The sequence below is a fragment of the Heterocephalus glaber genome, unplaced genomic scaffold (assembly GCF_053883595.1).
Source record: "Heterocephalus glaber isolate CG9 unplaced genomic scaffold, H.glaber_assembly_v1.0 deba00000071, whole genome shotgun sequence".
Lineage (NCBI taxonomy): Eukaryota > Metazoa > Chordata > Mammalia > Rodentia > Bathyergidae > Heterocephalus > Heterocephalus glaber.
The window spans coordinates 12,054,639-12,081,573 of NW_028258137.1; the positions used below are offsets into that span (position 1 = coordinate 12,054,639).

Consider the following 26,935-nt stretch of genomic DNA (forward strand, 5'->3'; position numbering starts at 1 on the left):
CCCTGTCTCAACATAATAAATAAAAAGGGCTGAGGATGTAGCTGAGTGGAAAGGCCCTGGGTTCAATCCTCAGTACAAAAAAAAAGGATTTGAGAATTTGCCAGTGAGACCTTCTGGCCTGGGTTTGTCAATTTCATTAATGTTTTCAAAGAAACAACTTTTGGTTTTGTTGATATTTTTTTTTTCGTACCAGGGATCAAACTCGGGTCCTTGCACTTGCGAGGCAGGCGGTGAAACCACTGAGCTAAATCCCCAGCATGATTATTTTTGTTCTAGTCTTTATGGTTTCCTCCTATTGGCTACACATCAGTTTGGCTTTTCTTTCTTTTGTTCCTTAGAGTGTACAATTGAGTTGCCGATTTGAGATGATTATTTATTTATTTATTTATTAGGCATTTACAGCTCTAAATTTCCCTTTCAGTCCTGCATTCGCTATATCCCCTAAGTTTTAGCTTGTTGTATTTTTGTTTTCTTATCTCTAAGTATTTCCCTTTTGACTTCTTTGACCGACTGGTTGTTCAACAATGTGTTTATTTCCACATACTTATGAATGTTTTCGTTTTCCTTCTTTTATTGATTTCTAGTTTTATCCCATTATAATTGGAGAAGATACTTTACATAATGTCAATCTCTTTAGCTCAGTGTAAGTGCTGGGTTCAATCCCTGGTAACACACACACACACACACAAACTTAATAGTTAATATATATATACACACATATATATATATTTCTAATTGGCAAAGGACATGGCCTTTCACCAATGAGGCCATACAGACGTCCAGTAGCACCAAAAACAGAGGTCCAACATCATTAGACACTGAGGAAATGCAACTAAAACCATTTTGAGACAACACCACACACCTATTGGAATGGCTGAAATCAAAAACGGTGGCAAGATGAAATGCTGAGGGGGACACTGGGAAATCGGTCCTCTCGGGCCTAGACGAACTGCATGCACCAGGCCTCCCTGTTCCCCGCTGACTGACGTCCCTGGATCTGCCAGGAGTCCCCCAAGCCACATCCTGTTGGGCATTTTCCCCCTGCCCTTCCTACTCTGTCCTGAGCATCTTCTTTCTATAAATCTCATGAACCCCAGACAAGAAGGAAACAGATGTACAGTAATGGAGAGCAATTTCAGGGGCAAATAAACAATCCCCACTCACCCCGGACAGCTCCACTTTCCCAGCCCAGTCTTTCCGTAGGGGAACAGGAACAGTACAGGCCAAAGGGAAACCGACTGCGCAGCTGTGTACCCCACTGCCTAATAAAGCAGGACTGACACCATGACCAAGCTCCGCAGTGACATCAGAGGAAGTGATTTCTCCTTTCACGGTGTCTCTGCCCATTTCCCTGCCCTACCCACACTCCCCTGTATTACCCAGCACTTGGAGGCTGGCGTAAGTGCCTTGCACACTGGCTTCTGCGGTTTTCTCCGCCTCCCGGGCTGTCCCAGCTGAGTCCTGGACGTCAGAGCTCCCTCGCACCTGTTCTTCGCCAAACTCCCAGCGCGTGGAGAGGGCCTCGGCGGGTGAGTGCTCCATGACTGGCCCTCAGTGGAGTCTAGGAAGGCGCGGAGGCTGTGCAAAGGCCCGGGGTTGCATAACTGGAGGGTGAAGGCAGTCTAGGGGGCCTGGGCACCGGCAGCCGGGAAGTTGGCAGCAGGAGCCTCGCCGTTGCCGCCTTCCCCGTAGGCCTCCGCAGGCCTCCGCGGCTCTGGGTGGTGGAGGGCGCGGGACAACAAGGGAGGTCCCAAGGGCTGACTGGGGGGAAGCTGCTTGCTCCTTGGGCTCATCTGTGGCGGCCGGCCGAGGGGTCCCAAAAAAGGGAAAGGAACTGGCCTGGCTGTCGCCAGCAGCTACGTGCGCCCGACCTCTCCGGGCCTGGCGTCCGCAGATGCAGAGAAGCAGGGGAGCCGCGCGCCGGACTGGGCGGAGGGGCCAGGAGAGGGCGTCGCGTGGCGAACTCCCCGAGTTTCCTCGACAACAGTGGTTTCCCTTCCCGCCTAGCCTAGTCCGCCCCGCCTTTCCTTTCCCTTCTGCCCGCTCCTTTCCTCCTGCTCCTCCTCACCCCTCCTCCTTGCCCTCCTTTTGCCAGGGCAGCGCCCTCAATCCCTGAGCTACACCCCCAGCTCTTTTTTTCACTTTTTATTTTGTGACAGGTCTCGTTAAATTGCCCAGGCTAGACTGGAACTTGTGATCCTCCTGCCTCAGCCTCCGTACCTAGTACCCTCTTTTTAGGCGACCTATTTCCAGGCACCAGGAAAGTAACCTGATGGTTCATTAAAAAATTTATACCTGGCCGGGATGGTGGCTAGGCCTGTAATTCCCGCACTCAGGAGGCTGAAGCAGGAGGATCACCACGAGCTCGAGGCCAGCCTGGACTACATAGTTCAAGGCCAGCCTAAGCTACATACCGAGACCCTATTTAAAAAAAAAAAAAAAACAAAGACAAAAAGAAAATGGATACCTAAACTGGGTGCGGTGGTGCACACCTGTAATCGCAGCACTAAGGAGGCTGAGGCAAGAGAATTACCAAGAGTTTGAGGCCACCCTGAGCTACATAGCAAGACCCTGTCTCAATACATAAATAAATAGGCTTCACCACCTACAAGATCAGGGTCAAGACAAATCTTCCTATTTTCAAGCTAAAGGAATCGACTGTTAGAAGAAGATACAGTGACTTTGAATGGCTATGAAGTGAATTAGAAAGAGAGGCTAGAATCCTCCCTGGGAAAGCATTTTTGCATCAACTTCCTTTGAGAGGAGATGATGGAATATTTGACAGCCATTTTACTGGAAAGGAAGCTAAGGGCTGGAGCAGTTTATAAACAAGGTCACTGGTCGTCCTCTGGAACAGAATGAATGTTATCTTCACATATTTTCACAGGATGAAAGAAGAGATAAAAGCTATGCTCCATATTGGGTAGCATGGGGATAAGATTTTAACTGGTTATGCTTGAATTGCTTTTACAATAAACCAATTTTATAATCTTTAAATTTAAAAAAAAAGACATACTTGAAATTTGGCAAGAGGCCAGAACGTGACTATTAAGGACTCATGCATCAGTGAAGACTCTAACTACCCTTTAGCTGCTGCACAGAAAATGGCATAACATGCCTTCCGTATACTAACACTCATGTGCTCAGTTTTGTTTGGCAGTTCACAAGTTAATTTGCTTTAGTGAAAATCCCTCATTCCAGTCTTTCTGTATAATAGCTCTGCCTTGCTGTTTCAGTGCGGTATACACAATAGCCCCCCAAACCTGTAGTGTACTAACTAAAGTTTCTGACTTGGTCTTATTCGCACAGTTTTTGTGTCATGTTTGCTTCTTCAATCTGATTAACTAGAATATTTCTCCCTCCCCTCTTGTAATGCGTAATGTCACAGTGATCTAATTAATATGTAGGAGCACTACGCCATTCATTTCCAGTGCCGCACATGAAAGATGCACACTTGTGTGCAGAACGTATTTTCCTTCCAGCCTATAATACCCTTCACATGGAAGATTAATGAGGCAAATCTTTATATTCTATCTAAAAACAAAATCAGATTTGTATACTGAAATCATTTGTCTAAAAATTTAAGTTGTTTTCAAATAAAATGTATTTCTGATATGCAAAAAAAAAGCCTAAACAATTTTAATTTTCACAGTTTTGAGGCCTATTTATTTCTTTATTTATGTGCTCAGGATTGTACCCAGGGCCCTGGGCATAATAAGTCTGTGTTCTACTACTGAGCTACACTCCCAGACAGTTTTAGAGAATCTTTTTTTTTTTTGGTTCCGGGGATCTAACTTGGGACCTTGCACTTTCGAGGCAGCCGGTGGAACCACTGAGCTAAATCCTCAGCCCTCCCAGACAGTTTTTAATATATTTAAATATCTTATAGGTCAGTTCCCTTATTTTTATCTTTTTAAAAAATCTCCATGCTGGCCATGGTGGTGCACATCTGTAATCTCAGCACACTCAGGAGGCTGAGGTAGAAGGATTGCCACAAGTTACAAGCCAGACTGGGCTGCATAGTAAGACCCTGTCTCAAAAAAAACAAAAATAAATAAATCTTCATTATCCCCATGAATATCCTGTTTGAAGTAAACTTGAGGATCACTTGATTTCAGTCCCAAAATATACCACTAGGAATTTTATTGCCACTGCCTTAAATTGGGTTTCCATCCTGGAAGGACTGCCAGGCTAGTCAGTATGAATCTTCCAACCAGAAATGTACCACTTCTCCCTGTTTCTTTCTTTCTTTCATTTTTTTTTTTTTTTTTGGTACCAGGGATGGAACTCGGGTCCTTCTGATTGTGAGGCAGGCGGTGGAACCACTGAGCTAAATCCCCGGCCCAGCCCTGTTTCTTCAAACTTTCATTTTATACAGTTTTTCTTCATACCACACCAGCGCATTTCCTGCAAAATGTGGTATTTTAAATTGTTTATCACTTCTATGACTGGGATATTTTCCTCATTATCCTTTCTGATCAGTCCCTGCGGAGATAGATAATTGAAAGCTGGAGCTGGGAAGTTGAAATGCAATTATCTAAGCAACATCTTCACATCTGTTTCTGTCTGAGGAATTCTGCCTTCACAAATCCCAAGAGATGGCCTTATAAAGATCTGCTCAGCAGTGGCAAAAGCTAGGTTGCCTGAGTCTTTAGGGAAGACCCTCATACCTGTACCTCCCTCGACAGATCTATGCAACTCTAACACAACAAACAGATAAGTCTACTAATTACTCACTCTATTAATTATTTCACTTTTTTTGGGGGGGGGAGTGGTATTGGGGATTGAAACATGGGCCTTTGCACTGAGCTTTTTGTTTTGGGGTTGGGGGGGGGGGTTGGAACCAGGGATTGAACTCAGGACCTTGGGCTCACAAGGCAGGCACAGTACCACCGAGCTAAATCCCCGGCCTTGTTTTGTTTTTTGTTTGTTTTTGAAACAGGGTCTCAGTAAGTCACTAAATTGCCCAGGCTGAGTTCAAACTTTTTTTGAGACAGGCTTTGTGGTGCAAGCTGGCCCTGAATTTATGTAGCCCAAGCTGGCCCTGAACTTACAGTGATTATTCTGCCTCAGCCTCTGTCTTGTCACAAGTTCAGACTTTATTTTTCCTACAGGACTGCAGAGAGTATACTCTTGTTTGTATCAAAATTGGAGAAAGAAACTGGACACAGTGGTGCACACCTATAATCCCAGCACTCTGGGAAGCTGAGGTAGAAAGATCACAAATTCAAGCCCAGCTTGAGCAACTTATAGAGACTCTGTCTCAAAAACTAAAGAAAGAAAAGAAAGGCTAGGGATGTAGCTCAGTGCAGAGGTTCTAGGTTCAATCCCCCAGTTCTGGGGGAAAAAATGGAGAAATGAAAGCTAGACTAGAAAGTTCATGTTTCACGGAAAGGGAGGAAGCATATTTTTTGTAGCAACAGAAATGATTCCTAGCTCAGCTCACTCTACACATTTGAGTTGCCTGCCTGACACTTAAAGGTAACCCCATATCCAGCAGGTCATATTTATCAGAATAGGCTAACTTGATGTAACAAATAGACCCCAGAACATAATGGCTCATATGTAACAGAAACTTACTGTCAGTTTCTTCACAGATCTGAAGATGTTCCAGGTCTGTGGACAGCTCTCCTCCAAGGCTACATCATCCCATGCGTGAGATTGGCAGAGGGAGAGAATGATACTTTATAGTGGATGGAAACCTGCCTTAGTGCAAAGTAGCGCAGGTCACATCCATTCACAGCCCATTGGTGGGAACTAGTTACATGACTGCATAGCACCTCAAGGAAGACTGGGAGCTGTAGTTCTAGCTGGACCCACATGCCGCAGATCTAACTCTGTTATGGAAGGGCTGAACTGATTTTGGTGGGCAGCAAGCAAACCATGTCTACTTTACATGAAAATGCTGAGAGGCTTCTTCCAGCATTAAGATCCCAGGGACCCCTGAGTCTCCCTTAGCCAAATCACAAATATGCCTGAGATTGTAGACTTCAACAAATTCCATCCACTTCTTCCAGGTATGGATAAATTGGGGCAGATCATCTCCTTAGGCCAGCAAATCCTGAAGCAGTGGGAAGAGTTCAAATACTGCCAGAATCAGAGCCAGCGTCTGCGGGACCACGTAAGTGGGCTCCTTCAGGTTCTGCAGTGGCTCCAGGACCAAGGAACAAGGAACTTGTCCCCTGAAATAACTGCTGTCCTGGATAACTTCCAAAATGCCCTGGAGAAAGCTATGGAGAAGATGGAAAAATTCAACACTCAGACCATTTTCAGGAAGGTTCTAATGCCAGGTAGTAACAAGATACTCTTCAAGGAAGTCAACCAGATGCTGAGAGATGTCTGGGAGGTGTTCATGCTGCAACTTCAGATTGATCAACATGTGTGTATTTCAAGCATCAGCAAAGGAGAATTCTGGCCACAGGAAGATCAGAGTGATGCAGAGAAGGACAGACGATTCTTGCTGGCTTTCCAAAGCCTGAAAGAGGTTAAGTTAGGGGTTTTCTTTCTTAGGGGTGGGGTGTGATGGGGATGAGGGGTTAGTCTTACTTTGATTTCCCAAAGGAGCAAGAAGGATGAAGAAGTTTGAGTAACTGTGGTGTTTTGTTTTGTTCTGGGTTCTTATGTTGTTATTCTGTCTTTGTTGTTTTTGTTTGTTTGGTTGGTTTTTTGAGACAGGGTCTCACTATGTAGTTCAGCCTGGCCTTGAACTCACCATGTAGCCCAGGCGGAGCTCAAACTCCTAGTGATCTTTCTGCCTCAGCCTCCTGAGTGCTGGGATTGCAGGTATGTGCCACCACACCAGCTGCTGTGTTTACCTGTGGCTCAGAGATCCTAACAACTTTGAGGCCAGATATGCTGGGGACTGGTGAACTGCAGGAAAGCCAATGTTGGGGAGGGGAGACAATGCTGATAGCTCTTTCTCTTTCTTTCTCTCCCTGTCTCTCTTTCTGGGACTAGAGATTGAATCCAGGGCTTTCAGCTTGAGCTACATCCCCAGCCCTTTTTACTTTTTGAGACAGGTTCTTGCTAAGTCACCATAAATCACCAGCTTGCCCAGGCTAGACTCCAATTTATGATCCTCCTGCCTCAGCCTTCTGGATTGCTAGGGTTACAGCTTGTACCACCATGCCCGGCACCCATTCTCACTTTGATGTGCTACTTGGAATTCTAGAAGTTCACTCCTTCCAGGTTTAGCTTCTCCAAGACTCTCAGTTAAGATGTAAATTGTCCAGGAAGAAGAATTAAGTAACTTACTACTGGGCAAACACAAATTGAGTACAGTGTCCAGCACCATTTTAAATGTTAGGGGTACAGCACAGAGCAAAACAGAAATCTCTCCTCTCACCAGGCATGGTGCTGCATACCTGTAATCCCAGCATTCGGGAGGCTGAGGCTAGAGCATTGCTGAAAGTTCAAGGCTATGATGGGCTACACAGCAATACTGTTTCAGAAAACAGAAAGAAAGAAAAGAAAAGAAGAAAGGCTCACCTCTCATAGAGTGTAAAGTTTGCTAATCACTGAGTAAATTGTTTTATCTACAGAAAATGAAAACCTTAAAGTAGGGTGATGAGATGCAACATGGTGCAGAAAGAGTGGTCAGGGTGATAGGATGACATCTGAATAGGTTTCCTGAATCAGGAGAGGGAGCTGGCCATACAGGGATGAGGGAGAAGAGCCGTTTGGGCAGAGGAAACATCAAGTGCAAAGGCCCTGAGGTGGCAATAAATACGGCAAGTACAAGGAAGAGCCAGAAGGCCAGGCACCTTTAGTGTAATAGGCAAAGGAGGGTGGAACCAGATTAGAGTGAGAGGAAAGCTGGGTGTGGTGATGCATGGCCATAATCCCAGCACTCTGGGCGGCTGAGGCAGAGAATGGCAAGTTCAAGCCCAGCCTGGGCAACTTCGCTACTTAGTGAGACCCTGTCTCAAAATAAAAAGTAAGACTAAGGATATAGTTCAGTACAAAGGCCCTGGATTCAACTCCCAGTTCCAAACGAAAAACAAAAACCTAAAAAAACCAAAGCAGCCAGGTTGTGGCTTGAACAGAATCAATGACCTGCTTCCGCTGGGAGGTGACACACATCTTTCACTTTGAGGCTTTGACAATGACTGTGACAGGTAAAAACTGGTATCGCAGTGGTTTTCGATAGCATTTTGGTTTTGCCTAGTATGTGATTTTGTCACTGCTCAGTGTTACAGCCAAGTGTTACGGCTATCTGAAGGTCTCTTACGGCTAAGTGAAGGTCTCTGGCAGTGAAGAAGTGAGCCGCACTCGAGAGATAGAGGGGCTGGGGATTTAGCTCAGTGGCACCAAGCCTGCCTTCCAAGTACAAGGTCCTGAGTTCGATCTCTGGTACCAAAAAAAAGAGAGAGAGAGATAGAGGGATTTTTTTTTTTTTTTTTTTTGGTACCAGGGATCGAACTCGGGTCCTTGCGCTTGTGCAGCAGGCGGTGAAACCACTGAGCTAAATCCCCGGCCCGAGGGATTCTTTATTATACCAGCAACTCAGCGGAGTTCATACTCTGAAATCTGAGCCCCAAATAGCAATGCAACCAGCCTTATATAGAGATCTTCGGAGAATGGACCATGGCCCTACCTACCAGGTGAGCATGCTCATTGAGGCAGATGGGCGGAGTTAACAGAATATTCTTGAAACCTTAGGTCCAAACATAGTGTAGCAGAAGGTCACATTGCTTTGCAGCACAGTTACATTGCTTGAACAGAATGTTTTGATACATTGGGCAGGAACATCCTGCAGTACAAACAGTTACACTGCTTAAACAGAACATCCTAAGGCAAGGGGGGGGGTGACTTGGCAACAAAGGCCTGCCCTGTTGTGCATTATTTCTTTATCAATTTTAGTTAACACTTCTATTCTTTTTTTTTTGGTACCGGAGATCGAACTCGGGTCCTTGCACTTGCACAGCAGACGACGAAACCACTGAGCTAAATCCCCGGTCACTTCTATTCTTTTAGTACTTTTCCTTTTCTCCTGCAGATAATACAAATGTAGAAGCTACACTGAGGTGATTAGAAATGCACATTAGAAATCAAGGATGCCTTGAAGAAATGTAAGTTGCCAGGTCCCTTGTAAGCTGCAGCTCTCAAAGTACAAGTCATCTGCTTTCTTTTTTTTTTGGTGCTAGGGATCGAACTCAGGACCTTGTGCTTTCGAGGCAGGTGCTGGAACCACTGAGCTAAATCCCTGGCCCAAGTCACCTGCTTTCCAGGAGCTCTGGCTCCCATCTACCCCTGCCTTACCCCACTTTCTGGAAGCAGCCACAGGTTTGGGGTGTGCTCAAAGTGGGGCCAGGCTTCTGTTCACATAGCAGAATTTAAAGGAGCTTCTTCCTGTAATCCCGGCATTCTGGAGGCAGAGGCAGGAGGTTTGTCTCAAGTTCGAGGCCAGCTTGGTCTACATAGCGAGACCCTGTCTCAAAAAACAAAATCAAACAAAACAATAAATAAAGGAGCATCTTGTCCAGCAAAAGATCCCCAGGCACCCATCAAAAGTGCTAGAAACTTCTTCTATGAATAATGTCTACATGAGCTTTCGGTTACCATAACAAATCCTAGAGATAATGGATTTAGAACGTGAGGTTTCTTTTGGATCATAGTTTTGGAAGTTTCACTCCCTAATCAGTTGCTCCATTGTTCTGGGACCTGTGGTAAAACAGCATATGGTGGTAGGTGGAGGAGACTGAGCCAAAGTACTCAGCTCAGGCCCAAGAAGAAAAGGAAAGAGGAAGTCAAGGAGTCCCACAATCCTTTGCCGCCGCCCCCCCCCCCCAGGATCTCAAGGGCTCAGCTAGGACCAGCCTCTGAGAGGGTTCACCACCTCCCAGAGCGCCACTGGAGAGCTGGCCTGTAACAGATGGGCCTTCAGAGGACATTCCAGATCCAAACTGTGGCAGCATCAAAACTTCAGCTCACTTGCTGAATGTCCAAGAAGAAATTCAAATCAAATTTCAAGTGCTCTCCATTCAGTCAAGCTGAGGAAATCTACTCATACTGTAGGAAGCTGGGCAAGAGGGCGCTAAGATGGTGGAGAGTTCAGGGAGCCTAGGGCTGGGGTGCAGGACAGGAGAGAAGGAGAGAGTGAACCCTGCCACAGGGAAGTTAGTGAGTTTGCTCTGGAGTGACAGGATGCCAGGTGCCCCTGCACCAAGCTGTGTGGCAGTAGGAGGAGGAACTTCTAGGTGAGAGGGACACAAGTTAAGACTGGCCAGATGTGGTGGTGCAGTGTGGGTGGTCTCTCTAGAGGGAGACCTGGAGACCACCAACAAGTGGTGCCCAAACAGGGACCTTGAATCCTCTCAGCACAGGTAAGGTGAAAATAAGGGAGTGATCGACATTCTGTTGAGTCGGTGAAGACTCGGGAAATTTCTGGGTAACAATGAGACAGGGGTCTTCACAGTTTAGTGAAGCCATTTCAAACCTGAAACTTTTTTTTTTGGTACCAGGGATTGAACTCCGGACCTTCCGCTTTCGAGGCAGGCAGCGGAACAGCTGAGCTAAATCCCTGGCCCTCAAACCTGAAACTTTTATTAAAGGAGGTTTGGATTTAAGATCCATAAGGAGGATCTAAAATGATGTTTGCTTACAGCAAATGGATTTTATAATTTGGCTGAGTTCAAGGAGGGCTGGTCCGAGGCTAAATGAAATGCTTGCTTGTGTCCGAAAGGCTTATAGAAAAGGAGTAATGATTGATGACAGGTTTTGGGGAACTGTGATTGCAATTCAGCTTGTCCTTCGTCGTGCTAAAGGCTTAACTGCGCGAACAGAGTTATCAGATCAGGCTAAATTAGCTCTTAAAGAACAAGGTTTAATTGAGGAAGATGAGAAAAATGCGACAAATGATTTAATTCAAATTATACCTCAGGATAAGGATGATAAATCTGATAAAGAAGGGTTTCCTTGTCCTTTGGCTCCTTTACCTCTCCCTCAAGTTACACCCTCTGCTACTTCTATGCTAACTCCAGCCGAAGGAAAAATTAGAAACCTTTGTTCCTCAACGCGAGCAAAAATGTCTAATAAAACTATGCCCATGCAACAAGACCTTTTAGGACCCATAGATCAGCCTATGCCTTTAATTAAAAACAATAATAAATCTTTAAAAGCCAAATCTAAAAAACAGCCCATGATAAAATCATATCCTCTCCGAAATCGCAAAAGACAGGAATTTAATATTGATTCTTCTTCCTCCTGAGAAAGTAGCTCAGGGGAATATGGCGGCGAGGGTAAAGTGAGGCGTTTGCGAGCAAAGTGCCTATGCGGGCGGACGCGGAGTAAAGATGGCCCGCCGTGGCGGCAGGAGGTAACGGGCGGCAGGAGGTAACGGGCGCCCGGTGTGGAGCGAACATGACGGCCCGCAGGAGCTGCCTGCCCCGCGCGCGGTCTGCGTGCCTGCCCGCCCGCTTCAGCGCCTGGACGTTGGCCTGGAGGCGCTGCTGCCGCGCCGCCGCCACCGTGGTCCTAGCGCCGCTCGGCTTCGTGCGGCGCGAGCCCCCCGGCGCTCGGGACGCCCCGGCGCCACCCCGTTAGGGCGCGCGCGGGCTCTACCGGCCTGGCCAGGCTGCGCTGGCGCTCAGACGGCCGTGCACTGCGAAAGCTGCCGGTGCACGTACGACTGGTGCTGACCGAGGACGAGCGCAGCCTGCCGGATATGACAAGTTTGGTGGTGTGGGCCATGGCAGTGGACATCTCATACATCAGCGTGTACGACCACCAAGGTATTTTCAAAAATAAAAATAAAAATAAAATAAATAATTCCCAGATCAATTACCATTGATAAAAGTAAATTAAAACATTAAATGATTTTCAAAAATTGTTAGGTAATATTAATTGGGTCCGTCCTGCTTTAGGCATTGTTACTGGCAATTTAACAAGGAGATCCAGATTTAAACAGCCCCAGAATTCTTACTCCAGGAGGTAAAAAAAGAGTTACAATTGGTAGAACAAGCTTTTAAAAATAAAATGCTAACAAGATTTGATCCGGAATTGGGTATAGGGCTCATGATCCTTCCCGCTGAATTATATCCTACTCCAGTTTTGATTCAAGATCAAAAAATTTTAGAATGGATACATTCTAAACATAAATATTCTTCTATTAATTCATATGTTAGTATAATTGGTAAATTAATTTTAGAAGAACCAGAAACAAACAAATGTTAGGTAAAAAACCAGATAATGTTATTTTACCATTTAGCAAAGAACAATTTGAGAAAACAATAAAAACAGATACTTTACAATTAGCATTAGCAGACTATTTTGGAAATATAATGTTTCATTACCCTAAAGGAAAAATATGGAATTTTCTTATCATGACAGAATGGGTTATTAATAAAATCATTGTTACTAAACCCCTTACAAAAACAGAAACTTATGTTATAGATGGCAACAAGAAAAAACAGGCTGCTATATGGTCACCCAAAGAACAAAAGGTTATATTAACCCCATATCATACAGCACAACAAAATGAATTGTTTGCTGTCTTAGCTCTGTTACAATGGAAGCCTGATGTAGCTATTAATATTGTTGCAGATTCAATGTATGTGGTTAATTTGTTTAATCAATTAGAAACTGCTGTTATATACACCTCTTCATAATACAATTTCTAACTAAAAAAATTCAAGCCTTGATCAGAAAAAGACAACAGCCTATCTATATTACTCATATAAGGGCGCATTCCAGTTTGTCAGGATCTTTAACTTTTGCCAATGATCAAGCAGATAGATTGACATGTCCTAACAAAAATTTAATTTTTTTCAACAATGCTCAACAAGAACGTGATACTTTACATACTAATGCAGGGAGGCTACATCAGAGATATAAAATTCCATATTTCCAAGCCCATAAAATTATTAGATCATGTCCAATTTGTTATCCACTACACTTAAAACAGGGGCCAATGGGAATTAATCCAAGAAGTTTAAAACCAGATCAAATTTGGCAGATGGATGTTACTCATTATCCTCCTTTTGGCAAATTCCGTTATTTACATGTATGCATTGATACTTATTCCAAATTCATATAGGCCTCTGCTCGTATAGGAGAATCAACTAAACATGTTATTGTTCATTTATGAGAATGTTTTGCTATAATGGGAGTTCCTGGATCTATAAAAACAGATAATGGACCTGCATATACTAGCTTAAAATTTAAAAAATTTTACAAGAATATCATATTAAACATGTTACTGGCATTTCTTATAATCCTCAGGGACAGGCACTTGTAGAATGAGCTCATCATACGTTAAAATTACAATTAAATAAAATAAAAAAAGGGGAATACGGGCAAAGGGAATACAGGGAAAAGGAAATTGATTCCTTAGGTGAAGGACAAAAATGTAACCTATAAGAAATTTATGAAACAATACAAACACCACATCAACTTTTACATATTACTTTATTTACATTAAATTTTTAAAATTTGCCACAAGGAGATATTGAATCAGGGCTGAAAAGCATTTTAAAGAAATTGATTCAGAATCACCTCAACCAGTCTGGGTAAAATTAGATCATGATAATTGGACATCAGGACAAATGCTTGCAAAGGGGAAGGGATATGCTTGTGTTTCCACAGATGGTGGAGTGACCCAGGTCTGGCTTCCTGAATGAGGAGTTGTATTCCAGAGTCAAGGCAATGGCCTGGACGGTGGGTCTCCAAGAACAGGTAGTGCTTGGACAACCTTTAAGCACTATTCCAGAAAGATTGAAAGAAGAGGTTGTTCAAAAAATTAGAAAGCTCTCTCTTAAACCAAAGAGAAAAAGAAAGAAAAAGTCTCACGCTAAATACCATTCCAAACTCCCTGATTGGGATATGTTAACTAACCTGGTAACAAAGGCTCGAGACTACATGTCACCTATGGGCCCAGCCCCCCCTGAGCCTAGACGCTCAGTACTTTTCTTCCTTACTATGATATCTCTATTAAATTCATCCACTGCTCAGGTAGGTGTAAGTATGTTGGATTGTGATTATTTAGTCCCTCAAAATGATACTAGTACTACTATAATTAAAGATTGGATACATGTAAAACCTATAATATATATTCATGATCCCTTTTGGACTCTCCCTCTCTATTCTAACAAAATGTTCTTAGATTCAAACAAAAACTTTTATAAAGTCCAAGAGGTAAAAAGGGAAACTGATGGATTACTTTTGTTGGGAATAATAATGTTTGCTATATTGACCCGTAATTCAGCATTTATTATGATCATTATTTTTGGTACCGGGGATCGAACTCGAGTCCTTGCGCTTGCGCAGCAGGCGATGAAACCACTGAGCTAAGTCCCCGGCCATGATCATTATTTTTAAGTCATTATTTTCTGGAACATTGGCACTATTACCCCAAAAACAATTAGACCTTGCTGGTAATGTTTGGATTCAGCTGGCACAATCACTTAATTTGTCTGAGTTCTGTTTAAATGTAGATGTAAATTTACATTATGTATTAGGGAGTTGTCTCATGCCGGTGTGCACTCCTTTGAGTCTGATACAACCTTATACCCTGTTTAAAGATATCCCAGAAAAAAATCTTATGTGTAAAGATAGTTACAATTGGGGGACTCCCTCTTATTTTAAACCAAAAAATGCTATTAAGTTGTATACACCTCAGATGATTATGTGAAACAATACACAATGTGCTATATATAAAAATTGTACTACAAAATGTCTAAGATTAAAAAAGTTAGAAAAAAATGACCTGTTATGAGGAACAAGAAATCATATATAGTGATGGTCATATACCTTTACCATCAGGATGGTTTTGTACATGTGAAGGAGTAACATTTAATTATATCCCTGCGTGCTTGTCTGAGACTCGCTGCTGCCTGAGTCGTTTGGCCATAATATTGCCAGATCGAACTGATTTGATAGCACCCAAAAGAATTAAACGTTGGTCACCCTATACTGAGCCAAGATGTGATGATGATGTAGGTCTCTTGACAGATGCTCAAGTGATATCTATGATAGTATCTGTGCTTGCTCAGCCTGCCATAGGAATTCATGCAGAAAAGGCAGTACGAAAATTGGCATGCAAGGTGGTCAAAGGTTTAAACGCTATCTCATCTGTGTTGGCATTAATTAATCAGGAGTTAGAAGAACACCGACAGGCTATACTAGACAACAGGGCAGCAATAGATTACTTACTCTTGTTCCATCATCAAGGATGTGAAAAAATAAAAAATATGTGTTGTTTTAATATGACTGACAATAGCCCAGGGATTCAGGAAAAAATAAAACAATTAGAAGAATTGACATAGAAAATACATAATGAAAAATTAGGATGGGATTTGTTTCAATGGTTAACTCAATGGTTGCCTAATATGCAGTGGTTAAAACAGCTTTTTCTTGTAGTCATAATTGTTGTCATATGTTTGTTGTTATCGTGTTGCGGCGTACAATGCCCTACCTTACTATGTGGGATTGTGCCCCAAAAAAGAATTTACTTATATGCTAAAACAAAAACAGAAACCATCTCTGTTCCCTTTATACAATGATTGATAAATTTAAAGATGATTTTTTTTCAATATTATTTCCTCTTTTACTATATTTCTTGCTGTTTTATAAAATTATAGAGGGACCAGACATCAAATTGAGCCAACATAAGACGTCTCCCTTCCTGGCCTGTCAAGATCCCGTCTCTTGATCTTCTTGACGTTAGAATAAGAATTTAGCCTAAGTAAAATAAAAAAGGGGGAATTGTGGGAAATGGTAGAATTCAGCTATCTAGTTGTAAGAATAGATCACAAGAAGTTTGTTAACTAAGAGAATTAAGTCGTTTCTGGGAAATTCCACAAGTCTGTTTGTTCAAAGAATGCCAGAAAACTTTAAGAGACCTTGTAAAAGTCTCACAGGAGAAAAACAGGTTTTCCTAGTTTTCTTATTTACCATTTTCTGGGATCAGAGGACCGCGACCCAATGACTGTACGGGTGGTAAGAGAGATACGACTCACTATGCACATCTATGATGTTTGTGATGGGCCGGTGGGCTTGATTTTGGCTAAAGTCGTCCTGCTCTCTTGATACCATCTGATAAAGAAGAGGGCTGCGGTGTGTTCTTTGATGTATGAGATTGGTGAACAGAAACGGAACTTGTGAATTCTCCTGTAGCTTTCATGAGTCACTTAAAGTCATTTGTCACCAGAGGTTAAAATCAGAAAGATGATAGCCAGAATAACTAAGCTGCTTTCCTACATGTATAAAAGCCTTGCTTCTTTCCTTTGTGATTGTTGAATAGTGCCAGAGGAATTAAAATGTTGTTCGTCCCCCAGGTTGTCTCCTTTTATTTCTTTAAAAGTCGGTGCTTTCTGGGGTTCCAGGTCTCCCTCTAGAGAGACCACCCACAGTGCAGGCCTGTAATCCTAGTGCTTGGGAGGATGAAGCAGTACCATCGCTGCAAGTTCAAGGCCAGCCTGGGCTGCACAATGAGTTCAAGGCCAGCCCGAACTACATAGTGAGACCCTGTCTCCGCCCCCCCCCCCAAAAGAAGCTAAGGCTGGAAAGACAAGCAGGATCGGAAGAGGAGGGCAAGGAAGTGCGTACCCTCCAGCTCTCTCTCTGCAGGTCGTTTAGAAGCAGAGGACCTTCTACCTTGGGTTGACTCCATTTGGAAGTGCCCCTGGGCCAGCTCTGGCTCATGCCATACCTCCCTAGTCATGTCAGGAGGCTGAGGCAGGAGGATCACTGTGAGTTTCAGGCCAGCTGAGCTACATAGTGAGTTCAAAGCCAGCCTGAACTACGTAGTAAGACCCTGTCTCAAAAAAACAAAACAAAACCTGAATTTGTTTTTTCCAATCAAGGATACACACCTCAGTCTATCAGAACATACACTAAACCACACAGAACAAAAATGTGACCTGTGGATTTGTCTAGTAAAGCCTTATAGATCATAAAATACAGTTTTAGCCAGGCACGGTGGCACACACCTCTAATCCTAGCACTCGGGAAGCCCAAGCAGGAGGATTGGGAGTTGAAGGCCAACCTGGGCTACCTAGTACCACCCTGTCTCAATAAAACAAAATAAATCAGTAAATTAATTAATGCATTTCTGTCAGCCATTTGAAATACCAAAACCAGATTAGCAGGCCACATTATTCTTTACAGACACCTGGGGACTAACTCTGCTGCAGGTTCACCTGAGGAGTCCTGTCTGCCACTGCAGCCAGGTTTACCCCTCACCAGTGAGGCTGCTGGCACCGCATCCCCCCCACGCACACCGGTTAACTCTCTCAGGGACTTCTGGCTCTGTATGCTAACCCCTCCTCTTCCCCTCCTAGAATAGTGAGGAAGCATTTCCACAAGGAGATCAGCCACATGAGGAAGTTTGACTCTCCCAATATCCTGTACATTCGGGATTTGCATTGTTGAAAGAGGTAAGGAGGGGTAAGGGGGCTTCTGGGATGGCCTAGGATCGCCATCTGTGTTTTAATATGTTGGGTTTTTTTGTTTTGTTTTGTTTTTGGTACCAGGGATCGAACTCAGGACCTTGCGCTTACAAGGCAGGTGGCAGCTCCACTGAGCTAAATCCCTGGCCCTGTGTTGTATTTTTTAGGAACATCTAAAAGGGCATGATCTACATACACAGTGTAGATTTGTTTTCTTTTGCTTAGTTTTGTTTTGTTTTTGAGATAGCCTCTCTTTATGTAGTTGAGGCTGACCTTGAACTCACTGCATAGACCAGGGTGGCCTCAGACTGGCAGTGACTCCTGCCTCAGCCTCTCAAGTACTGAAATTACAGGTGTGCTGCACCACACTTAGCATACAATGTGGTTATTATCAGAGTGAAATTTTTTTTGTCTCAATATACAAGTTCCAGTCTTTCATGAAAGCAGGGCTTTGGGCCAAGGGCTGTTTGCATGAATGTGGCCACGCCTCCTTCTGCCAGTCCCCTGGGACCCCCAGGGGTGCTTATTCATTTGCACCCCTCTTGGGGCCCACAGTTGAGTGAGGAAGGCATGACTCAAATAAATACTCAAGCAAATGTAGAATTCCTCCATGCTCAGCTGGGTGTGGTGGCACATTTCTGTAATCCCACCATTCCGGAGGCTGAGGCAGGAGGAGAGGCCAGCCTGGGCTACACAGTGACGTCAAAGCCAAATTCAAAAACAAGAAAATGCATAAATAAACATCATGAAGAAAAGATGGGAATTCTGGAGGCGTTGGACCAGTTCAAGGAGGTCAGAGAGCACCCCGTGTGAGGTGGGAGTGGAGGACGGGGAACGGGAGTCTCATGGCAGAGCCTGTTTCTCTCTGCAGAGAGCCAGCAAAGGCTGGGCATGGGTGGCAGGAGCTTGCAATGGGGCTGCTTCCTCTACCGCAGGAAGTTCACCTCAATTCTGCATGGTCATGGAGTATTGTGAGTGCAGGAGCCTGCGGGACGTGCTGGATGAGGACAGGAACCTCCAGCTGGGTCTGCGCATCCTCCTAGCCCTGGGAGCAGCCAAAGGCTTTTACTGGTACTGGCGGGTGCCAGGCGCCTGGGAGAGGGACCAATCTGTCTGGGCTACCCATGAGGATCCTGGGAGGAAAGGGGGAAGCCCCAGTAGTCTCCCCTCCACCCACTGTGTCAGTGGGGTTTTTTTTTTTGGTACTAGGAATCAAACTCGGGACCTTGCACTTTCGAGGCAGGTGGCAGAACCACTGAGCTAAATCCCTGGCCCATGTCAGTGTTTAATCTGATTAAAGCACCATGCCAGAAGGACAGGAGGCTTAACCCAATGAGCAGTGGTTCCCAGAACTGCAGATTGAGTTTGCCAATCAGGCTGCTCTTGCCAGGTTATGTTTGTTTCCATACTGGGGCTGGGGGCCTGGGAGGTTCTCCCTACCTCTGAACTACATCCGCAGCCCTCTTTATTTTTATTTTATTTTTTAAATTTTCAGACAATTTTTCATTATGTTCTCCATGGGGACTCAAATTTGAGATTCTCCTGCCTCAGCCTCCCAAAGTGTTGGGATTGCAAGTGTGTGAACCACACCCAGCTTCTTGTGGAGTTAAACAGACCCTACTCTTAGGGTTTCCAGATTTAGCAAATAAAAGTACACATACTCAGTTCAATTTAAATTTTAGATAGCTGCCTGAATCGTGAATATTTATATAGTATAAGTATATCCTAAATATTGGGTGGAACGTTCACTGAATTTCAGATATATCAAATTTCAGGTAAACAAATATTATTCTTTAGTGTAACTATGTCCCATGCAGTTTTGGTATATACTTGTATTTTTTAAAAATTCATTGCTGGGCCAGGGATTTAGCTCATTGGTGCTGCTGCCTGCCTCGCAAGCGCAAGGTCCTAAGTTTGATCCCCAATACCAAAAAAATAATAATAATAAAATAAAATAAAATATAATAAAAAAGGTCTCAGTGGAAGAATGCTTTCCTAGAATGTGCGAAGATTTGAGTTCAATGCCCTGAAACAAACAAACAAACAAAAACCAACAAGAAAATACTTTGTTTCCTACCATAAATCAAAAACCGGAATCACTTTCCACAAAGAGGTGACCACAAATGAAAAGGAAAGAATGTAAATAGACTCTGGCCGGATAAGGCCGGCTTCTAGCAGGTCTGTAATTCAGATCCACTTCCTCTTGTACACAATACACAATAATTGACTGAAGGATGTATCAAGGATACCATCACCAAACTGAGACTTTTTCCTTGATAGAATCAGAAAGACTAGAATAAACTGAAAGGAGGAGGATCTTCTCCATGTAGAATCCTTTTTTATTTCTTTTTTTTGAGACAAGGTCTCGTTATGTAGTTCAGGCTGGCCTTGAACTCACTATGGAGCCCAGGCTGGCCTCAAACTCATGACAATTCTCCTGTCTCAGCCTCCCACATGCTAGGATTATAGGCATGCACCACCACGCTTGGCTCTCCATATATAATCTTGCATACTGCTATATCCCATAGCTTTGGAAATATCATACTAGCTATTAATTTGATGTTTTGGCTTTAAGTTTTATTGAGACAAGAGTCTTCACTGTGCAGCCTCATCTGGCCTTGCCCTGGAGGCCGTCCTTCTGCTTCAGCCTCCCAAGTGCCACCACGCTGGTTTCGTTCTCTACCCACAGTGACCCCTGGTGCCAGATTGCGCACAGGCCACTGGGACTGTCATCCTTGCCTGCTGCATAGTCCCAGGTCTACCACAGGGCCATAGCACTTGAGCACTGTCCGATGGTACCTCTGCCGCTGGGCAGGCTGTGGAGCGCCACCGTGTGGGAGTGTGGTGCAGCTGCTTCCTCCTCCCAGTAGTGAGGAAGGGCTGTCCACAGAGGCCCTTAATGCTCCCTGCCTTTGGCTGTGTCAGGTTACACCACTCCGGAGGCCCGCACCTCCAAAGAAACATCAGCAGCTCCAGTTTCCTGGTCACCAAGAGCTACGGAAGTGAAGGTGAGCCCTACCCCCAGCCCCCAATCCCCAGCTCTTTGGGTCTGTCAAACCCTCAGCACTGTCAGTGTTTTGTTGTTGTTTTGTTTTGTTTTGTTTTCTGAGACAGGGTCTTGCTATGTAGTCCAGGCTGGTTTTGAACTCGTAGAGATCCTCCTGCCTCAGCCTCTCGAGTGCTGGGATTACAGGTGTGCACCACCACACCATCAAGGACTGTCAGTGTTCAGAGAAGGTTACAAGTGTCTCAGAAAGGCTATGTTTGGTTGTTTCCCTTCTTAATTTATTATTATCATCATCATCATCATCATCATCATCATCATCATTATTATTGGTACTGGGGATTGAATTCAAGGCCTGCTCACTGAGCTGTATCTCTGTCTCCAGTTCTTTTTGGGTTTTTTTCGAAGCAAGATCTCACTATGTAGTTCAGGCTGGCCTTGAACTCCTGGTGATCCTCCTGCCTCAGTCTGCCCAGCTTTTTTCTGAGACAGGTTTTTGGCAAAATGCCCAGGTTGGGCTCAGATTTGAGCTCCTCTTGTTTCAACCTTCTAGAGTGCTGGAATTATGACCCAGCACCACCAGTTCCCTCTTTAATCTGAGAACTAGCCAAGTGTGGTGGTACAGGCCTGAAATCTCAGCCCTCAGTAGGCTGGGGCAAGAGGATCACCACAAGTTCGAGGCCAACTTGAACTGCACACTGAGACCTTGTCTCACAAAAAACAAAAGAAAACAAAACAAAAGAGTTGCTACAAAGACACAGCATCCGTACCAGCTACTTGCAGTCCCCTTACCCACCAACCCTGATCCAAAGCAACCTGCCACTCCACGGTCATTCTTTCCCAGCACCAGTGTTACCAAAGAACACAGGGACAATCTGTCTTTATGGGGTTTTCAGGGGAACTGAGCTGAAAAGTTCTCTGAAAATCAGCCCTGACTTGCTTCCTTTGCTCAGAGGAGTAAAGAGCTTTGTTAAACCATTGCCCATCATTCCCAAATTCTAAAAGAACGTTTTACTTGTCATCTTTAGATGGATCTCCTTCTCCCAGCCTTAGGAATGTCATGGACAGCCCACCTGGCAGCAGACAGTTCTTTCTGCCTCTCAGATGCCTTTCCATCCACCCGCATGGACACAAGCGTTTCCAAAGCAGTGTGTCTGCTGCTGTCCTGTCCTCACCCTACCCAGCTGTAACTTTCATCTCTGGTTATAGCATGGTAACATCAGATAACATCTGCTCCATGAACGTGGGAGCAAATGAATGATTGAAAGAGGGTGACTCGCCTCGGTGTCTTACCTTTTCTTCTTTTTTTGTTTTGTTTTTTTGACACAGTGTCTCACTATGTAGCCCAGGCTGGCCTCTCATTCACAGCGATCTTCCTGACTCAGCCTTCTGAATGCTGGCATTCTAGGTATGGGGCACCATGCCCAGCTCCTTACCCCTCTTGACCTTGACCATAGATTTGGGCACCCGGCTGAGCTTGGAGCTGTTGGCAATTGTGCTCTCATTCATTGTGCCTGGCTGTGTTAAGATTACTGTATGGCCATGCACGGTTGATGAAGATCCCTCGAACTTTTCCTGTAAAATCCAAAGGAAGAGCAGGGCATGGTAGCACACACCTGTAATCCCAGCCCTTGCTGAGATGCAAGTTCGGGGCCAGTCTGGGTTACACAGTGAGTCTGAGGTCAGCCTGAACTACATAGTGAGACCTTGTCTCAAAAACAAAAGCCCTGGGCCGGGGATATAGCTCAGTGGTTTCGCTGCCTGCTGTGCAAGCGCAAGGACCTGAGTTCGATCCCCAGTACCAAAAAAACCCAAAACAAAAGCCCTGTACCCAACACCATATTATTAACAACCAATTTACCAAGTCTTACAAAAAATGCTTTTTTTCCCCAGTAAATGGGATTGAACCGAGGGCCCCAGGCATGCCAGGCCAGTACTTTACCACTGAGCTACATCCCCAACCCTTTTTCTTCTTCTTCTTCTTCTTCTTTTTTTTTTTTTCAATAACAGAGACTTGCTAAATTTCCCAGACTGCCCTCAAACTTGCAGTCCTCCTGCCTCAGCCTCCCAGAATTCCAGGATTACAGGTGTGCACCTGCTTGGCTTACAAGTGCTGGCTCACACATGCTTTATAATCATTATCTCAAATAATCCTCACTGCCATCATCCTTGTTACATACTAGAGAAACCTCTCTGTATTTCTCTTGGTCAATGCACTATGATAAATGGATCAAATGAAGTCAGCCAGCATTGTAGCACCACAGACATTGGAAATCAGCCCATCAGGGAAGAGACCATTCTCTGACAATCACAGTTGGACCAGCCCCCATCCTCTACCCTCCACTCAAGTCTTGCCGCTTCTTTCTGTCTCTAACTCATCTTTCTGTCTAGCTCACAGGATTTGAGTTGAGAGAAGCACAGACTTCCATCAGCCAGAAAATTAAGGAGACTAAAACAGCATACATCTCACCCCAGAGACTGAACAATCCATTTCATAAATACGACATTAAAGCTGAAATATACAGGTATGTTCATGTTCTCACACTCATCCCACCTCAGATAAACAGGACAGGAAGTCCAAGGCAAACTTCCTCTGAGAGCCAGGTGAGGTGGTGCACACCTGTAATGGCAGCACTCAGGAGGCTGAGGCAGGAGGAGCACCAAGAGTTTGAGGCCAGCCTGGGCTACACAGTGAGAACCCATCTCAAAAAAATAAAACAAACAAAAATACCTCCTCGGAGGACCACCTTAATTCTGTTGAGCAGAGTTGAGGGGTAATCAGAAAAGTCACCGAGTTTTCTGGAAATGGCTAGAGGGACACAGGAAAGGAACTTGTTATAGTGTTAAGTTTCTTGGTTTTCTTTTAGCTTTGGAATTGTTCTCTGGGAAATTGCCACTGGGAGGATCCCATTTGAAGGTGAAGACCATACAGGCTGGCTCTGCTGGTATTGGGATTTGGCCCCTGTCCACGAGACTAGAAATCTCTGCTAGTGCTGGCCCACGTGCTTGGTCCTGATGTGGAAAGTGTCTGGATTCGTCAATGGCATCAGTGGTCACCCATGTCTTCTCCATACTTGAGGTTCCTGCTTCCCCCAGCAGCCTTCAGCACCTAGAGAGACATGTGTGAGGCTGCCAGAACACTGCTTTTGCCTTGTTTTGTTTGTAATTTTTATGAGTACGTTTGCTGTACGTAGTGATTACACTCAGAGCCAGGTGTAGTGGTGAATGCCTGTCAACCCAGCACTCTGAGAGGCTGAGGCAGGAGGATCTCAAGTTCGAGGCCAACCTGGGTGACTTAATTTCTTAGCAAGACCCTGTCTCAAAAAAAATAAAAATAAAGTGAAGACCCTGGGTTCAAGCCTCAGTACTGCAAAAACAAATACGATTCCATCCATCGTGGGTGGTTGGTTGTGTACATAGCATATTGTAGTTCTTTTTACCTCCCGTTAGTGAAATATCTAAAGTCTCCCATCTTCTTGTTGCTGCACCAGGCTGTAATTCTAAGGAGATCTGCCAGCTGGTGTGTGAGAAGCAGCTGCAGCAGATGCGGAGTAAAGACTGCTCTCCCCTGCTGCAGGAGGTCATTGATGAGTGCCAGGCCTACGAGCCTTCTGCGTGGCCCTCCATGGACAGTAAAGCTCTTCCTACTGAGAGGGGCATGAGTCCTGTGTTTCTTTCACAGTTGTGAAAGATTTTTGTTTTGATTGATTGATTGATTTTGGTTTTTTGAGACAGGACCTTGCTGTTAGTTCAGGGTGGCTTTGAACTCACTATGTACCTCAGGCTGGCTTCAAACTCGCTGTGATCCTCCTGCCTCAGCCTCCTGAGTGCTGGGATTACAGGTATGCACCATCACACCAGCCAGATTTTGTTTTTACAAGCTCCAAGAGAGTAATTTACATTGAGGGGTAAGTTTGCCCACCCACAGACTTTTGGCAATGTCTCAGGACACTTTTGACAGTTACAACTCAGGGGTGGGGAGTATATTCTTGGTGTCTAAGGGATGAGAGGCCAGGAATCAGCCTGGCAGGTGCTGCTCACTTGTAACCCCAGCCCTCTGGGAGGCTGAGGGAGGAGATTGCAAGTCTGAGCCTAGCCTTGGTGACTTAGCAAGACCCTGCCTCAAAAAAATTGAGGGCTGGGGATTTAGCTCAGTGGTTCCGACACCTCCCTCACAAGCACAAGGTCCCAAGTTCGATCCCTGGTACCAAAAAAAAAAAATTGAAAAGATGTAGGAATGTAGTTCAATATGATGCCCCTGGGTTCGATCCCCAGTTTAAAAAAAAAAAAAAAAAAGAGGGCCTGGGATTTAGCTCAGTGGTTTTGCCACCTGCTGTGCAAGCACTAGGAACTGAGTTCGATCCCTGTACCAAAAAAAAAAAAAAAGAGAGAAAGAGAGAGAGAAAGTTAAAGAAATTAGGCCAAGGTTTCTTTTTTTTTTTTGGTACCGGGGATCAAACTTGGGTCATTTGTGGTTGTGCAGCAGGTGGCGAAACCACTGAGCTAATCCCGTAGGCCAAGGTTTCTACTCAGTTTTCTAAAATGCATAGGACAGCCCTCTGCAACAAAGAATGATCCCACTCAAATGTCTCAAAAAAGAAAAAATCAGATTTGATCAAGTAAGAGGAGAACTTCCTGTCCCAAACGCATGAGTGCAGATGGTGGTTCGGGCATCAGCCAGACCAGGGGACATGGTTTCCATGTGACTGTGCCATGCACACGTGGTATTGTGTTTCTAGCCTGGTGCTCAGCTCCCTGCAGGTCTCACTTCCTGTCTGTTCATTCACAGAAATCCTAGAGAAGCTGTCTGCCTTTACTGAGTAGTGTGTGAAAACCTGAAGCCAGGCATCTTGGACAAGCGGCTGAGAGAAACACAAACTGGATGTCTCTGACTTGAAAATGTCAATAAATGATCTCCTGTGTTCACATCTCTTGGCAATGTGACTTTTCCACTTGTCCCACCAAGCGGTGCAGACTCATGGCGCCTGCCTGTACTTCTAACACTCAGGAGGCTGAGGCAGGAGGAACGCCAGGAGTTTGAGGCCAACCTGGGCTACATAGTTCAAGGGCAGCCTGAACTACGTGGCAAGACCCTGTCTCAAAAAACAAACAAAAAAAAGCGAAGTCTGTTCCACACCATTTGAATCTGGACTGACATGGTGACCTGATTTGGTCTATAAAATGTGAAAGAAGTGATAGTGTGTCAGTTCCAAGCCTAGACATCAAGAGCCTTACAGTGTCCACTCCCTCTCTTGGACCCCTGCCCAGACGTGAGCCAGCTGGGCTAGTGCGCTGGAGGACAGGGGCCGAACAGAGGGATCTGTCCCAGCTGAGATCCCGAGGGAACAGCCAGCCTCACCATTGACCCTGATGAGAGCCCAGTGGAGACCAAACAACCTTCCAGCGGGCCCAGCCCTACTTGCCCATCCACAGAATCAGGAGCTAGATAAATGAATCGTTGACTTCAGCCACTATTTGGATGATTTGTTACCAACAGTGGTCACTGAGTAAATGCTGGCCCACCCTTCCTTTTGCTGAACTGAGTACTAATTCCTCCTTTGGGTGGATCTCCGACCCCACTTAACTTTCCACACCAGATCCCAGTGCTCTCCTGGTGTGGATTGCAACCTCTGACTCCCAGAGGACCCAGGAGGGAAACTAAGTCAGGGAGCTGAGCCTGAAGGGGCCTTCAGGGAAAGGATGGGCTTTCTGGAAACCACCCTTTCTGCTCAGCTATTTTTGTAATGGTGTAGGAACAGAATCCCAATGTTTCCAGAGCTTTACATTTGTTAAAACAAGCCAGATAATTGGAGTTTTCTGTTGTCTGTATTGTTAAAAGTTGGTATTTCAGGGCCAGGGATTTAGCTCAGTGTTTCCGATGCCTGCCTTGCAAGCGCAAGGTCCCAAGTATGATCCCTGGCACCGCCCCCCCCCAAAAAGTTGGTATTTCATTACAAATTATTTTAGCTGGGCATGGTGGCACATGCCTGCAATCCCAGCACTTGGGAGGCTTAGGCAAGAGGACTGCTACGAGTTCAAGGCCAGATTGATAAACCATCTCCTGTGTCCACACCTCTTGGCAATGTGACTCGGCTGCTCATCCCATCATGTGGAGTCTAAGTGGGACCAGTGTTGGGATTCCAGGCAGCACCACACCTGCACCACACCAAGTTCCTGTCTCCAGAGCTCATCTTGATGCTCTGAAAGTGGATGCTAGACTTCTGCTTGGCCCTCTCTCCTGAGGAAGAGGAAGAGGGCCTAGAGGCTTATCCTGGAGGTCAGGTGGGGGCTCTGAGCCTCCATTTTCTCTTCTGTGAGACCGGTGACAGTGTTGGCCATCTTGCAGGGACACGGCATACTGAGGAGGGGCAGCCACATCACCCATGGTAGGAGCAGTGTTCTGGGGAGCCAAGGCGCTGCTGAGTCACAGTATCCCTGAGAAGAAGTTCCCACCCTGTCAAGGCAGTGACCAAGGGCTTTAGAGACTCAGGATTAAGGACTTTAAAATGCTGGGGGCAGGGGGTTGTGGGCCCCTGCTGCTGCC

The 26,935-nt window shown here is 45.0% G+C and overlaps 1 protein-coding gene across 1 annotated transcript; it reads left to right on the plus strand.

Annotated features, from left to right (window-relative positions):
- On the plus strand, positions 1 to 25,173 carry Mlkl (mixed lineage kinase domain like pseudokinase). Its single transcript, XM_087190474.1, is given in 11 exon segments — positions 1 to 1,529; positions 4,483 to 6,484; positions 11,480 to 11,732; positions 17,165 to 17,183; positions 17,280 to 17,345; positions 17,347 to 17,375; positions 18,323 to 18,458; positions 20,313 to 20,395; positions 22,790 to 22,916; positions 23,259 to 23,308; positions 23,883 to 25,173. Coding segments are annotated over 10 exon segments (1,473 nt in total). The 5' UTR covers positions 1 to 1,529; positions 4,483 to 5,971; the 3' UTR covers positions 24,080 to 25,173.
- Positions 25,174 to 26,935: the final 1,762 nt, after the last annotated feature.